Genomic DNA, 16,155 nt, shown 5'->3' with positions numbered 1-16,155 from the left:
TCCTGAATAAAACTCTTGAGATCAGTGTGGAACCTAAACTCGCCTGACTTATTTTTTGTTTATATAAAGAAACCAAAAGACTTAACATGGAAACTACTCGCAGTAATGTCGGTCTTTGGTTTGACTGGTGATTGTTTGTTTTCTTTTTTCCCCACTTGCCTCCAGGTTTTCTGAGGACAAAAATGCACAAATCAATGGATCTGGCCTAAGGAGCACTTTGAAGTGATATGCATCATTGAAAGTAGTTTCTGTTTGTCACCCAGGGTGAAATCGTCATATTGATGATGTGCTAGATGCGTTTTGTTTGATATAAGTATTACTTTTTGGTTTCCTTTTTCTGAATTTAATCTTGCCATGTTTCACTTGTGACCTTTTTCAAAGCAGCAAATGTCATTTTTTATGATTTGTTTGCTTGGTAAGCAATTGCGTAATAGTTTGTATGTTGGTATACTTATCTTTTGCTTGTTGAAAGTTAATCTTGATTAAATCATGTTAAACCAATGGCTTTGTGTCATTATTCAATAAACATATTTATTCATGTTTAATCCGGTACTCAAGGGCAGCTTGTGAATGAGTTGAATGGGTGAGGGTTTATGCTGCTTTTATCAATATCACGGCTGAGGTCACCAGAAATAGGCTTCACACATTGTACCCATGATAGGAATTCACCCCAGGCCTTTCAAGTGACAAGCAGAGCCGTTCACCACTACTATAACGTCCCTGCCACAATTTTTATGTCCATGTGTATTTAACATAGCACTCAACCTTTGGTTGTGGGTTTATTCCCAGTTCATGTTGATAACGTTTCATGGTTTGATACCTGTGCTTATTAGTGGGTTCTGGTCTTGCGGTTAAAGCGTTCACTCTTCACATCAAAAACCCTGGTTCAATTCCTCATGAGTACTATGTCTGAAGCCCATTTCTGGTGTGTTCCAACATGATATTGCTGGAATATTGTTAAAAGCATGAAACCTCACTCGCTGTAAGTTTCAATGCTGTATTGTTTAACACCTGCTTCACATTGGACCCTCCTCCAACTGTACACTGACATTCTGTGAAAAAGTATGAGAAATAGCCACTGGTCCTCTAGCCCGTGGCTACAGAAAATCCATCTGGGCAATGATGTCTCCACAATCACTGACCTGACTGGCTAGTGGTTTTTCATGGGGGCAATATGTAAATATATCACCGTCTCCGACTTGTAATGTAGCTTTCAGGCATAGCCACCCAGAATGGCTAGTAAAATCTGGAAATGAAATTTGTACACTGGATACAACTGGCCCCACTTTTACAAAGCTGTCATAGACAGCTCCATACTTTAAAGACATTCGTAGCACTAACATTGCTTTGTGAAATGGTCCTGGGCCCCGTTTCACAAAGTTCTCATAGCGCCATGACTATCGTAAGTCAATGTTACAGCATAGGAGGTAGGAATGCTACGAGGAAAGGTAAGAGATCTTAGACATCTGAGAGCGGTGTAAATCTACACTCACCTATTCATATTTGTTCAGATGTGGACACGAGTCTTCTGACATGTGAGATAACAAACTGCTGGAGGTAATATATGGCCACAGATGTGCTTGTTATTGAAATGCATCAACCTGTTTGTAATCAAATCAGAAAATCCAGAGTGTCATAGAATGAGCATGTTTTTTTCAGAGGATACAGACAAAATGATAACTTCGAGAGAAATCAATCAACTGAAGAGATGCTTGCTTGAGCCTAGTTGGGACGTAATTAATGTAGTCAAAGTCTTGTTTTCATGTTATGAACATATCTCCAACATTATTTGTCTGTAGTAAAGTCGGTTCCTTCCAGAATCCGGTAGACGTCTGCTGTGACTTTGCACAGATCATTTCGAAACCTAGGTCTTGAAAACCCCATATCAGGTTAAATGTCAACCCTTTCAAAACCTAGGTTTCAGAATGGTCGATATTTAACCTGATATAGGTTTTGAAATGACCATTGTTTATGATTTATACAACTTTGTCTTGCTGTCACTGATTGTAAAATATCACCCTATGGAAAATTTCAGTATATTGTGGCAATAACCTGATTGGAAGTGCAACCCTACACTCTGAGGATAGTTTTATCCACTAGGCAATGAAGGATCACTGTAAAGAATGAGATTGTTTGTCATTATGAACCATATGTTCCTCACAAGATAGGTACTGCAGGAAGAATGCATACATTCTGGACACGGGTAGCACATGCATCACACATTCAAGGAAAAGTGTTGGCTGAAAGTCTCATCCCAGATGACACCTGCTGTTCCATCATTTGTGGGCTGTTCCATCAATGTTGTTCTGCTCAGTACATGTACGCAAAACATTTGCACAAATTGAAAATAATGCATATTTGTGTTTCACATTCATCACGTTTCTCAAGTCGGATAAAATACTTCTTGTTTTGTGCAGCAGATGTAAAACCTTTGAGTCAGGTTTTTCCCTCCTCTGCAGGTTTACATTTGCTTCCAAAAACGTTGTTTTATCTTTAACACAGCTGCATATGCCACCTGTTTCTCAATATCTCAGGCTTTTCAGTGTCATGATGTCCAGCTCTCAGTTAAAACTTGGCCAAGCTAGTCATCCACAGTTATGTTCCTGTTGGGATCCAGTGATTGAGTTTGAATCCAGCATCTGTTAGGATGAATATGATGGTGATGATGATGGTGATGGTGATGATGATGGTGATGGTGATGATGATGATGATGATGATGATGATGATCCTTGGTTTCAGTGACAAACGTCAAGGACTCTACCACCCCATCTAATATCAGTCTTATCACTGAAATACTGGCATCAAACTCACTCACTCACTCACTTACTTCCATTTCAGCTCTATCAAACAATAACAAACCACAATGCAAATTATAAGATTATATATTTTATTGCCATAGTTAATATGCTGAACTGATACCAACATGACAATGTGACTTCCAGTTATCTGCTGGACACCACACAATGTATGTATCACAATGTCCCACAATCCTAACCCATGTAAAACTATACATAGCAATAAACAGTGGTAAGAAATTCACAGTTTGACATCCTTCTGAAATAAATACTGTTCTTGAGTGATCTTAAAGACTGGCCAAATAATTTTAATCCTGTTATTACGTAAAAGGCAGTTAGCATGGATAAAGTTACATGCACTAAAGTAAGCTCGCACAGTGAAAAGATAATGTGTAATCCTTGGTAACATTTTAAAGCACCAAAACACTAAGTAGATATTTGTCATCACAAAAAGATCACCCACAATTATCTACTGTAACATTTGACATCTTGATGGAAAAATTCTAATGAGAACATAATCAGTTGTTTTCAAATATATAGTATTCGTCTTTCAATGCTTCATCATAAAAAAAGTAAAAATAAAAACCGTTAAAACATACAAAAAATGTGTCTCCTCTTTCCTTTCACACAAGTTGTTAAATTTTCAACATACCAATCAATGGATAGGATGTAAAAATCATTTATGGCAATAAAACAAGACTATATCTATCTTTCGTTGAATTAAAAGTATATTGGACAAAAATAGTTAGGGATGTATGTAAATTTTGAAATTATGGATAATGATGTATTTATTTACTGACATACTGATAAAATAATCAGTCATAAAAATACCAACATCCCTAACTTATATTGTCCATTATATAATAACAACATTGTAAAAACATAATCAATCACATATTGGCAATGATATTGTAAAAAAGAATTCTGACTTCGTGATTTGATTTCAAAATATGTGCTGACTAGACACTTATTATGAGACCGGGGTCGAGTTCCTTTACTTGCTGAATAAATAGTCTCAGGTCTACATCTACCAAACTTGAAAAACGAACTAATTCTGCAGTAGGCTATACTGAATTACTGCAAAGAGTGTATAAAACCAAACAAGATAATATTCAGTGACACCCTCAAGAGGCATATGCAATACTTTAGTGTTCCCCATAGAGTTCAGAAAGGGCAGGGTAAATTTATAGAAAAGGGCACTTCATAAAATCTAAAAGGGCATTTATTGAAGAAATACCAAAAAGTAAATGAAATGAAACAATCTTATGATTTCAATTCAGAAGTTCATTTTATACTCTTCGTTTTGTATTCTAAGATTATGATTAATCCTTTATCACATTTGTCTACAATTTCACAAAAAACCTGAACAACAATTTACAGTTTTCTTTTCTTCTTTGCCAAGTATCTTTTCACAACTTTCTTCAAGGAAATAACTGACTGGGATTGAGGCCAAAATGGGAGGGTGAAAAACAAAAAGGGCAGGGCGCAAAAATCAAAAGGTAGGGCACAGCACCCTCCTAAATGTGCCTAGGTGGAACACTATACTTGTAAGTTGTCAGATGTTTTTTGGCAATATTCTGAAACATCATTTCATATAAATTGTTACGTCCTGCCTGCTGGTAAATGCTGAATCACAAGCACACATCCCTTCTTTAAAACAGCAATAATCATGGCAAAGTCAGATAACAGCCATTGGTTTAACAGATAGCAAGCATTATCCAATCAGATAACATTCATTATCTAATTTTGTAACACATATTATCCTGTCAGATAACAACCATTATCTAATTATTTAAACATTATCCATGTAGCTAATAAACATTATCCAATTAGGTAACAAAAATTATCCATTCAGGTAACAAATATTATCCAATTAGATATCAAACATTATCTTATCAGATAACAAACTTTCCAGTTGAGTAACACATGTTATCCCATCAAAGAACAATCCATATTCTCTTTTGTTGATGAGATCTTGGACAGCTTTAAGCTCATCTCAGAGAAAAAATGATTTAGTATAAGGATAATCATTAATTACCTTCGAAGAAATAAATCTACATGCTGTGTCTTGAGTCGTGCATGCTAACGCCAAAGTCATTCAAATATTTTGGAATAGTGTAGATTGCCATTAAGCTAACTTCAAACATATTTCAAATTCAAACATGTTTGCTTCTGACAACAAAAAATAGAAACGTTGTTAGGTTTTTACCATTCCTTGAAATAATAAACTTCTGCAGAGGTATGGTTTTCGTGATTCACCATGACCAACACATCTCCAAATGTTTAGTCAATCAGCAGGACTCTGATCAATGGAAGGAAGCAACAGGTCAATGATGTAAGTTGACGATAATGTCTTCAAGGTGTTGCTAGTCCTTCTGGTATTTTCGTGTGCAGGTCACTCCCTTTGCTGTGAGTGTCTGTAACAGACAGATGAGGATTAAGCATGCATGAAAAACACAAATGAATGAGTAAATTATTAACAAAAAAATGTTTGTATGAATGAAGGAAGAAATGGATGATGAATGAATGAGCTTGAATGAATAATGAAAGACTGAATGAAAGAGTGAGTAAGGATTTACGTCACTTTTGGCAGCATTCCATCAATATCATGGCAAGGGACACCAGAAATAGCCTCTACACATTGTACCCACGCAAGGACTCGAACCTGGGTCTTCAGCATGACCGGCGGACTCTTTAAACACTAGGCTACCCCACGTCGAATGAATGAGTGAATGAATGAAAAAGCTGAATGAATGAAGAATGGAAGAATGAGCTTGACTAAACACAGGAAGATGGGAAAGAATCTGAAAGAATCAATCAGTCAACCAATGAATGAGTTTGATCAACACCCAATAACATAATCCAAAGTCCCATTCCACAAAATGACCTCTGTACTGCTACCATCACAAGCCTATATCAAGTAAGGGCAAATGACCTCCTCACTGCTACCATCACAAGCCTATATCAAGCAAGGGCCAATGACCTCCGCACTGCTACCATCACAAGCCTATATCAAGTAAGGGCAAATGACCTCCACATCAAGTAAGGGCAAATGACCTCCACACTGCTACCATCACAAGCCTATATCAAGTAAGGGCAAATGACCTCCACACTGCCACCATCACAAGCCTATATCAAGTAAGGGCAAGTGACCTCCACACTGCTACCATCACAAGCCTATATCAAGTAAGGGCAAGTGACCTCCACACTGCTACCATCACAAGCTTATATCAAGTAAGGGCAAATGACCTCCACACTGCTACCATCACAAGCCTATATCAAGTAAGGGCAAATGACCTCCACACTGTTACCATCACAAGCTTATATCAAATGACCTCCGCACTGCTACCATCACAAGCCTATATCAAGTAAGGGCAAATGACCTCCACACTGCTACCATCACAAGCCTATATCAAGTAAGGGCAAATGACCTCCACACTGTCACCATCACAAGCTTATATCAAATGACCTCCACACTGCTACCATCACAAGCCTATATCAAGTAAGGGCAAGTGACCTCCACACTGCTACCATCACAAGCTTATATCAAGTAAGGGCAAATGACCTCCACACTGCTACCATCACAAGCCTATATCAAGTAAGGGCAAATGACCTCCACACTGTTACCATCACAAGCTTATATCAAATGACCTCCGCACTGCTACCATCACAAGCCTATATCAAGTAAGGGCAAATGACCTCCACACTGCTACCATCACAAGCCTATATCAAGTAAGGGCAAATGACCTCCACACTGCTACCATCACAAGCCTATATCAAGTAAGGGCAAATGACCTCCACACTGCTACCATCACAAGCCTATATCAAGTATGGGCATTATGGACACCTTAGCACTAAGATGTCTTTGTAGAATCTGCCCAAGCTATGAAACAATAAATTACAAAGGCTCAAGGGAGTGATGTTATGAGCATCAATCCACACTGGCAGGGTACAATGATAAAGCAAGTCACTGAACCGACAATAAGTCTCTTCTCATGACCAGCCTAAAGTCAAGGATGCAGTGAGTGAGTGAGTGAGGTTAGTTTTACACCACACTCAGCAATATTCCGCCTATATGGCGGCAGTCTGTAAATAATCGAGTCTGGACCAGACAATTCAGTGATCAATAGCATGATCAGAGATCTGCACAATTGGGAACAGATGACATGTGCAAACCAAGTCAGCCAGCCTGACCACTCGATCCTGTTTGTCGCCTCTTACGACAAGCATAGTCGCCTTTTATGGTAAGCATGGCAAGGATGCAGCCCTAACCAGGAATCACCACTGAAGACCTGAATACGTTAATTAATGCCACAAGCTCAAGAGAACTTACTAACTCAAAGTTTTGTTTTCATCTGTATGTACACAGAAACATATGCTACCAGCGCAGAAATATTCTCGCAAAGATTTTCAGAGTTACTGTGACCAGGTTTGGGTGTAAACTTAGGCAAGTTGGTTGGTTAGTTTTACAGTTTTAGAGTGACATTGGCCATAAAGAGGCCTATTTGCGCCCCACACATTGACTTGATTTAAAAGCAAATCATACGTGATTTCATTACAATTTCAAAAGAGAATCATTTAGTTAAGATAAAAGATACGATAACACTATTAACATCAACTTGGATAGACAAGTTAGTTATCCATTTCATAGTTACATGGACGTGACAGGATCTGATAATTGGGTTTAAATGCATTAATGTCATAAGTCTCATGATGCAAATAAGGAATTCCAAAGATGATAGCTGGTATCCAGTTAATGCCATGAGATTTAAAATGGTGATCAGCTGGATGGCTGCTTAGAACAACAAGAGATTACTATGTACAAGTGTCCATCAGATTCGCTTTACCTTACAATTACTTGTTTCCGTCCTGTAGAATTTGAAACAAGTTGTAAGGTAAATGGTATATGACTGGCATGAGTGCAGAAATCAGATTTCTATGTTCATATTGCATCATGGAAATGATACAGATTTTGTAAAAATAACAGTAAGAAGGGACATCACTAAGCAAGAACATCTAGCTTACAACTTTCTACCCATGCATATTGTAATCCTTTATGAAAATATTTCCTCCATATCTGTGAATTATCAATACTTGTAAACCAAAAGTTACTGTGTTGTGTAATCTGATTGAAAAACATGATTAAATGGTATTAGATTCCCGGAAACTGAAAGACTATTCACCGCGTATTGACACGTAAACAATTGTTTTGTTGTGTCATCAATAGTGGTGACGTCATTCAAATCATATTGTGACGTAAAGTTAGAATGACGTCACAAATGAGCAACTCCAGATACTACCATGAGAACCAGCTGAAACGGCCAGCTGATGACACTTCACTGCTGTGTCCGTATCCGATGTAAACCAGTGCAGACAGTAAAACCCCTTTGGTTTACTTTTGTGTTTACAATGTCGATAAACATCATGTGTTGGCCAATTTCCGGGTGTTATTGAGTATTTGAAGCACGGGAATATTTCATTTGAAACATATTACATACAAAATGTAATTTTACAGTTCTTCAAGTTACAAAATACCTGACAAAGTCTGAATACATTCTTTTGCCCCTGAGTCAACACTACCTAAGACAACTGATGAAAGCCCCCATATAATCTCTTCCTGATGACATACCTTGAAAGAATATGTCTGTGAAAAGACTCTCAAATTTATCAAAGGTTCCTACAGTTTTAAATTTCAGTCACAAACTCTCTACTTTACATTGTCCCACAGTTTAAATAAACTATCTTAACAACGGATGAAAGCCCTTGTGTGTTATCTTTCTGACATGGTTGAAATCCGTAAGGCCTCCCTGTTATCGCTGATAATACAGCATCCAGGATTCCACTTCAATCTTAATCTAATAAGCATCTCATACAACAATGTCTCCATTGGAGGATGCATCAGCCAATCAGCTCTGAAATTTCTAAATCCTTGGCACTTGCGATGTAAGCATTCAGACTTGACACCTGCACCTTGAAGAGGAATATAACGACAAACTGAGATTGTGAAAATAGTAAAGGAGCATTGCTACATCGTCATGGATACATACCGGTACATGTGATACATCCTGGACTTAACAGATTGTCACTAATACAACATTGATATAACAGGGCATATAACTGATACAGATCTAGTCTGTCTCACAGTCTCTGAAGCACATCATTTTCCCTACTGCCTAGCCCTACAAGCAATGTTGTATCGTTAAATGAAGCAAGATTTCCAAATGTTCAGGAATCTCCCACCTCACCAGGCTCCTGATCAATTTGAATGGGATTATTTCTTACTTTCCAAATCATCCAAAACTGTGTACCACAGTAGATATCGCTTGTGTGAGATCATATGGCATCTCCTAGTACATATTGTGTACACAGCAGATTTTGAACAATGCCTTGACAAAGCTATGATGTCATGAACTTGATGATATCACAATGCTATGACATCGCTGCACTGCAAGTCTTATGGTAGTACAGTGAGATGTGCTTTTTTCCTTGAAAACAAATGAAGAATGATTTTTGATGATAAGTAGAATCTCACACTCGTGTCTACTAATATCAGTTAGATCAACATTAGTTGATAAAGCTACAAATATCTGAGGCTTGCCAACACTTGGGGAGATTCTCTCTTGTTGTGTATTTTCAGAGACTTAGCATTTGTCTAACAGAGATCTGGTGTGGCTAGTGACATGCTTCAAATATACTTGTTCTAGTAAGTAATGTTTTATTGAATAATACATTGTAAAATATTCTTCTGAAAATTAAATTTTTAAATATTCCATTGAATACATGTATATCATGTGAGTATTCTATAACATGCTGTAAAGTATGTAACTGAATAGCACATTGTCAAACATTCTGCATTGCACTGTCCAGTGTTCTGCTTAATAACATTATGTAACTGTCAAGTGTTCTGTATTGCACTGTCCAGTGTTCTCTTGAATAACACATTGTCAAATTCGCTAAACTGCACTGTCGGGTATTGAGTAACAGTGATGAACTGTTGAATAACTAAGACAGTCTGTTGAATAACAAGTACAGCTTCTTGATGAACAAACATGCAGTGAAGAGACTGGTGGAGCCATCTGTGACGTGGTCAAGACAATGGTCATTGTAGTAAGATTATCTATGGGAGAAGGGACAGGACAGGTTCTTGTGTTTGCTGGACAAACTTAGGACAGTGAACAAACATAACTGCACATGATGGCTGACAAGAGACGATGAAGTCATCATTGCTGTGGGGTGGAATTTATCAGAACACTAAGAATTCCAAATAAACGGTTCAAACAACATTGGTTTCAAAGAGTGATGTCTACACACACTTCCTTCAGCCATTAAACCCATTTACATCAGTCACACATCCTATTACATAAGCCACATTCTCTGCATGTACAACTACTTTTAACTTCTTCTATCAATGAAATTCAGTCAAGAAAGACAAGTATTTTTAAAAAATTATCCCCACAAAATGTAAATGTAAATAACATGGAAAATGAATTATTTAAAAAAATATTTTTCATGATGATAAACTTCAGCATAACAACTCACCACTACTAAGTTTGCAACTTCCACACCAACGTTTATTACACAACTGCATACAATAGATACACTTCAACATGTGCAGCAAATCTAAAACTGTTATCACTGTGTACTGGAGCTGCCATCCGTATTGATCAACGATTGATAATTATTAACTAAATATTTATCAGTTATTAAAAAATATCCGAGAAGTAACTTCTGGCAAAAGTGCGCAGAAGGTCTGAAAGAATACAAAATATTTCACATCACTGGCAAGTGGTGACCATTAATAATTCTTCATAAATAAATTTCCAAATATAAATATTTTAGCCAGACCTACATTTTACGCAATTAAGTTAATTAAGAAAATATTAAATTGTCATCTGACACAAAATCGGTCAGAAAAAAAGAAGCAAATGACACCTCAGCTCAAGTACATATCTCCAGACAAGAGGCAGGAAGCTGTGATGAAAGACTCAAATTGTCCACTGTTGGCTGACCTCGCATGACACTTACACCACAAGGAGTGGTGATGTAATTACATCTCCCTCATTGACATTATCCAAACTTGAATCAATTTCCTGTTGATTACTTTAATAAGCTGTGTAGGAGGCAGTGTCCGAGTTGTGTAACTGGGATGTGCCTGAAACCTGGGTTACAGTGAGTGAGTTTAGTTTTACGCCGCACTCAGCAATATTCCAGGTATATGGTGGTGGTCTGTAAATAATCGAGTCTGGACCAAACAATTCAGTAACCAACAACATGAGCATCGATCTGCGCAATTGGGAACCGATGACATGTGTAAATCAAGTCAGTGAGCCTGACCACCCAATCCCATTAGTCGCCTCTTACGACAGGCATAGTTGCCTTTTATGGCAAGCATGGGTTGCTGAAGACCTATTCTACCCCGGGACCTTCATGGGCCTGGGATACAGTGATTCTGATTTATTCCAATGTGGACAAACTGTGAAGATTGGGGTTAGAATTGGTATTAAGCACCCCATGATTATACTAAGTGAAAACTAAAGATCATGAGACTTGGTTGTAGACTAATGATAAGTCTCTGAATATATATATAATTTTGATAGTAATAAACAAACCCATATAAATTGAAAATGAGCGCCAGGCAGACCAGAGGAAATCTAGACATGCTTTATTTGGGCCTTAGCACTGCAGAGAGGGCTTGGCAGTAGGGAAAATAATATGGTTCAGGCTAGCTTTTCTCGAAACGTTCATAGCCCTATGAACTTAAGCCCATTCTTAACACATTAGCTACAATCAAAGTTAAGAATTCTTAGGGCAATGAACGTTTCGAGAATAAGGGCCCATGGGCCTGAGACACAGACTAACTTTGTTGCTGCATGTCAGCAATTTGCAGTAGATCGATGCTCATGACATCAATCACTGGGTGTCAGGTACATACTCAGTTATTTACATACCAACACCATACAGCGGGACAATATTGCTGAGAGCTGCATAAACAACAACCACACAGCACCAAAGATGCTTCTGAACTGCATCTCCTAGAATCTAGCTCACGCATCACACAGACATGCTGGGGTGGAACTGGGATACTCTTTACTAGGGTTGGGTAGTGCCAAAATGTTCACATTGTGAAATTGTCACAAATAGTTTAACGTAATTATTGCTTCCATCACACTGTCAGAACTCTGATGTGAAAATGTTTCTAAATCAGTGATTGTGCTCTGAAGCTTGGAACTCAAGAAAAAGCATCTTCTTTTACTCATATATATATGGTTTAAATTTCATGCAAATGCAATCATATTGCCAATAAATATCCTAAAAAATTGTAATGTATACTCATATAAAAGAAGTACAAATGTTATAAGTATTTTTGAACACATCATGCAGATTACCGATCAATAGTCATGGAAATTACCAATCATACTGGGTAACCGGTTAGCAAAAAGTGTACTGCAATACACTGTATTGAGAAGTTTATAATGTATGATATAATATATGGGTTAATCGGTGTTATAGCCCACCTCCACTATTTACGCCGGGCACTTAACCCAACTCACATCCTTGGAGGAAACTGAAATGATGCACTGATACACTGATACTCTCAGATGATACAAAATGTTCCCTAATTGTTTTTAAATCAAAAAGCAAATAGATTTAGTTATTTTGGATGTGAAATATGTTCTAAGTATCAACTGTTAATATTTTTTATGGTAAATAATTAATAAAATTCTAAAACTAGTATGAGTTCTTGTTAAAGTTGTAATGATTTATGATAATATTTTCAAATACTTTTACAAATCATTTTTGCAGTTTATCATTTTTGCTGCATCATATAACTCACATTTAAATACAATAATCAACTCTCAGTGAAATATCATTCTGAACTCCCTGAGAGACCTGAACCCATCCCAACACAATGTCCTTCAAAATATAAATCTTAAAAAGCAATTTATTGAAATGAAATGACTGATGAAAACATCAGCAGCAAAAATCTCTTTTATTCTTTCGAACACCACATGGATGAAGAAACTCAATAAATAAGGATCAATAATATAAACATATGTTTATTTTACATTAAAGGTCAGGATGACCTAATGAATATGTTTAGCAGAGCATATTAACATATATGTAGTAAGACCATATAATGCGAGTCATGCTTTGCTGGCCTAAAATCATCCTACAAAAATAGCCATCAACCCACTCATTGTGACATTGCATCATCGTGTTTATCTCTCTCTCACACAGAAACCATTAAGATTTCTTTTTAACTTTATCTCTTTAGCCAGCCCTGTTTGAGCAGGTTGAGTACACACTGAAGGGTGACGTGACACAGACTGGAATGGCGGAATTGGAAGTAAAGAACACTTAAAAATAATTTTAAAATTGGGTGAACACGCTTAAGTGCCTGCAATTAATGATACGTACAAGTGGTTTTATTTATAACCACTTGAAATAATTAAAGTGCATATCACAATAAATGATTTTGACAAATTGCTTTTCATGTAGAGTGTGAGATTAGCAACACCGCTGTCTTTAGAGAGATTAATGATACGGCTGTAAATTTATTCATCCATGGCATTGATTTTATCAGACTGTGAGCATAGTCAAACAAAACTGTCGAAGGCAGCCAAACACATATGGATTCTATCCACTCATCTCTTCAAGAAATATGCAGGTGTCCACACAAAATTTAATTCACAGCATTTTATATTGTAAAAATACTGACTCTATGGTAGATTTAATTGTCTGTCAGGTCACAAACATTCATCATGATATGAAAACCAAGGACAGTGTAGGGGCTGAAGCATCAAATTTGCACTATTAAGGAAACTATTTTTGGTGACCCTTGTCATGGTTTTGAGGGAATACTGCTAAAACCAGCATACATCTAACTTACATTCTTTCAAAATGCAGTCTCACTTAATCAAAGATATTCGGTATGTTTATCTTTCATTCCAAAGACCACTTTGTCAGTCATCTTCTTCCACTCACTTACTTATTAATAGCTGTAATATTCTTAAAGGGATATTTCCAAAAGAACAGAAAAAATACTTCAGTGGCATGAATTCCCAGACATCAGCCCCAACACCAACATGCCACACCACCCCACCCCACGCCATGCCTCACCTTTCCACACATCCATTACTGATTCCTCCAGATCTACATCGACCACTTCTACTTACCTGCTTCTTACATTTACGTGTAAGGATGTTGGTCTCATTTATTGGTTAGCTGATTAACAACCCGAATGACTCACGGTCTGAAGTTGATCTTTCATTACAAGACTGTTCATGCAGGACATTTCAATGGCAAGATAAGCATCTCTGTGTACCCATGCTGGCCACATGAACTCAGTGTGTTTATCTAGTACAGCTGTGAGTCATTGAACTTATGTAAGACTCAGCCGTCTGGTGTTTGTAATCTCTCACTTCAGGCATGGTAGTGAGTGTAAATTAAACCTAAGAAAATATAGCTGTGGATAGTGTGGTTGTTTTATGAGTATATAAAACACTTACTGGTATCCATGAACAGTTTGAAGTGTTGATACAACTTAATATATATCTTGTAACAAATGGCTAGCCATTTTGTCTTGACCTGAACTTGGAAGTCTCCCACTGTTTCACTCTGTCTGTCTGTCTGTCTGTGTGTGTGTGTGTGTGTGTGTGTGTGTGTGTGTGTGTGTGTGTGTGTTTGTCTGTCTTTCTATGTCTACCCTCAATATGTCTCTGTCAGTGTGTATATCTCTCTGTGCATGTACATGTGTCTCTACGACTCAACGTATCTGATACTTGCACAAACGCTATAACTGAATTGTATATTTCTTTCACATTGCGAAAAAGGAGATTTCTGTGCTCTCAAAGGATTTTGCTGTTTCTAATCTGTAAGGAAACACTGACTACATTTTCTGAAAATGGATAAAGGACTTTTTTCTGAATTTACATTTTTACCCTGTCAATATGATGAAAGCATTTTTCACTAAATATTTGTTTCTGCCTCCCAAAATACAAACAAGTCAAATTTTTGTGTCATAGCTAAAATGGTTTTATCTTATAATGGACAAGAAAACTGATAGAAATCTGATTATCATTCTTATATTTTCACCTATGAGCAAGTCTTTTACAGTAAAAATATTTAAGAGAGTAAAGTAGGTCTAGGTCTAATACTTGTGAATATGCAGAGTCAGCAAGTATCCATATGTATGAAAACATACATGTACTTGACTGGCTCCAGCTTATCTACTTTCAGTGAATACATTTTCAAAACTGTCAATAAATCAATACCTTGAAATCTCTAAGACTTCACTTCTATGTACAGTATATTAATCTTACTCATTTTGTAGTCAAGTAGAAACAAACAAAAAGCACAGTGCAATACTGTCTTTAATCCATAGTAACCATGCAAACATCTGCTAACAACTGGGGCAGTGCGGTAGATTCGTTCTTAAGACGTTTGCTTGTCATGCGGAAGAATGAGCATTCATTTGGAATATTACTTTGATTGGTGATTTTATTTTTAATTTTCCCACTCCTGCCTTTGAGTTTTCTCAAGACAAACATCTGTAAAACAAGAAATAAAACTGGTCTGGCCTTATATTTAAAAAAATCATATATTCATGGTAAAATTTAATGAAATCAAAACATATCCACGCTTTCCGTTGACAAGATAATGATCTCCATGTTATTCATAACTATCCATTCAAAGGATGTACAATGATCTTCACTGTGACATTTATTCATGACAACATTCATGGGTTGTGACATTCCTCCCAGTGACTTACACTACCTGTGAAGATCCGGATTAGAACTGGTCTTCAGCAACCCATGCTTGTCAATGTTCATAGTGCATGTATTTCATGCTTGCAAGAATAGCTATCTCAAGAATCTTAATTTATTCTGTATGAAAAAGGAAAGGTTAGGGAATGTTTCATTGTAATTCTCATCAGCTACCCTGCAATACATATACATACTACAGTCATATTATACAAACCTGTTAGCAAAGAAGTGTATCTGAGTTTTACTGGTTCAAAAATATTTTTTCAATTTATGGATAAAAGGCTCATTGAAGAGAACGTTGTTGTATCTCTGTTGTGTACTTTATCAGCCAATCAAGAATTCTACTTCAAAAAAATTTATACAATTTGTGGATAAACGAGTCCATGAAGGAGAAGGTAGTACTCTGTCTGTGCTAGAGTGTACTTTTATTAGCCGTTCATTACTATATTATTTAAATTATTTCTACAATCTACACCTAAAACGATCATGAGAAATGTCATATTTTCTCAAGGTTGGTGTATAACTTAAGGTCCATTCAAGAATTTAAAAAAAAATTTTTTTTGATTATTTATGGTTAGAATATTCAAAGAGAA

At 36.8% G+C, this 16,155-nt stretch overlaps 1 protein-coding gene across 1 annotated transcript in view; it reads right to left on the bottom strand.

Moving 5' to 3' along the window:
* Positions 1-2,873: 2,873 nt before the first annotated feature.
* The window catches only part of LOC137298995 (sodium/calcium exchanger regulatory protein 1-like), a 36,367-nt gene continuing 23,085 nt past the window's right edge, over positions 2,874-16,155 (bottom strand). The window contains exon 4 of the mRNA XM_067831459.1: positions 2,874-5,212. Coding sequence (XP_067687560.1) covers positions 5,162-5,212 — 51 coding nt within the window. The 3' untranslated portion in view covers positions 2,874-5,161. The remainder of the gene's footprint in view (positions 5,213-16,155) is intronic.

This window comes from Haliotis asinina, chromosome 1 (assembly GCF_037392515.1).
Source record: "Haliotis asinina isolate JCU_RB_2024 chromosome 1, JCU_Hal_asi_v2, whole genome shotgun sequence".
NCBI lineage: Eukaryota > Metazoa > Mollusca > Gastropoda > Lepetellida > Haliotidae > Haliotis > Haliotis asinina.
This window is presented reverse-complemented; position numbering and strand designations above follow the sequence as displayed.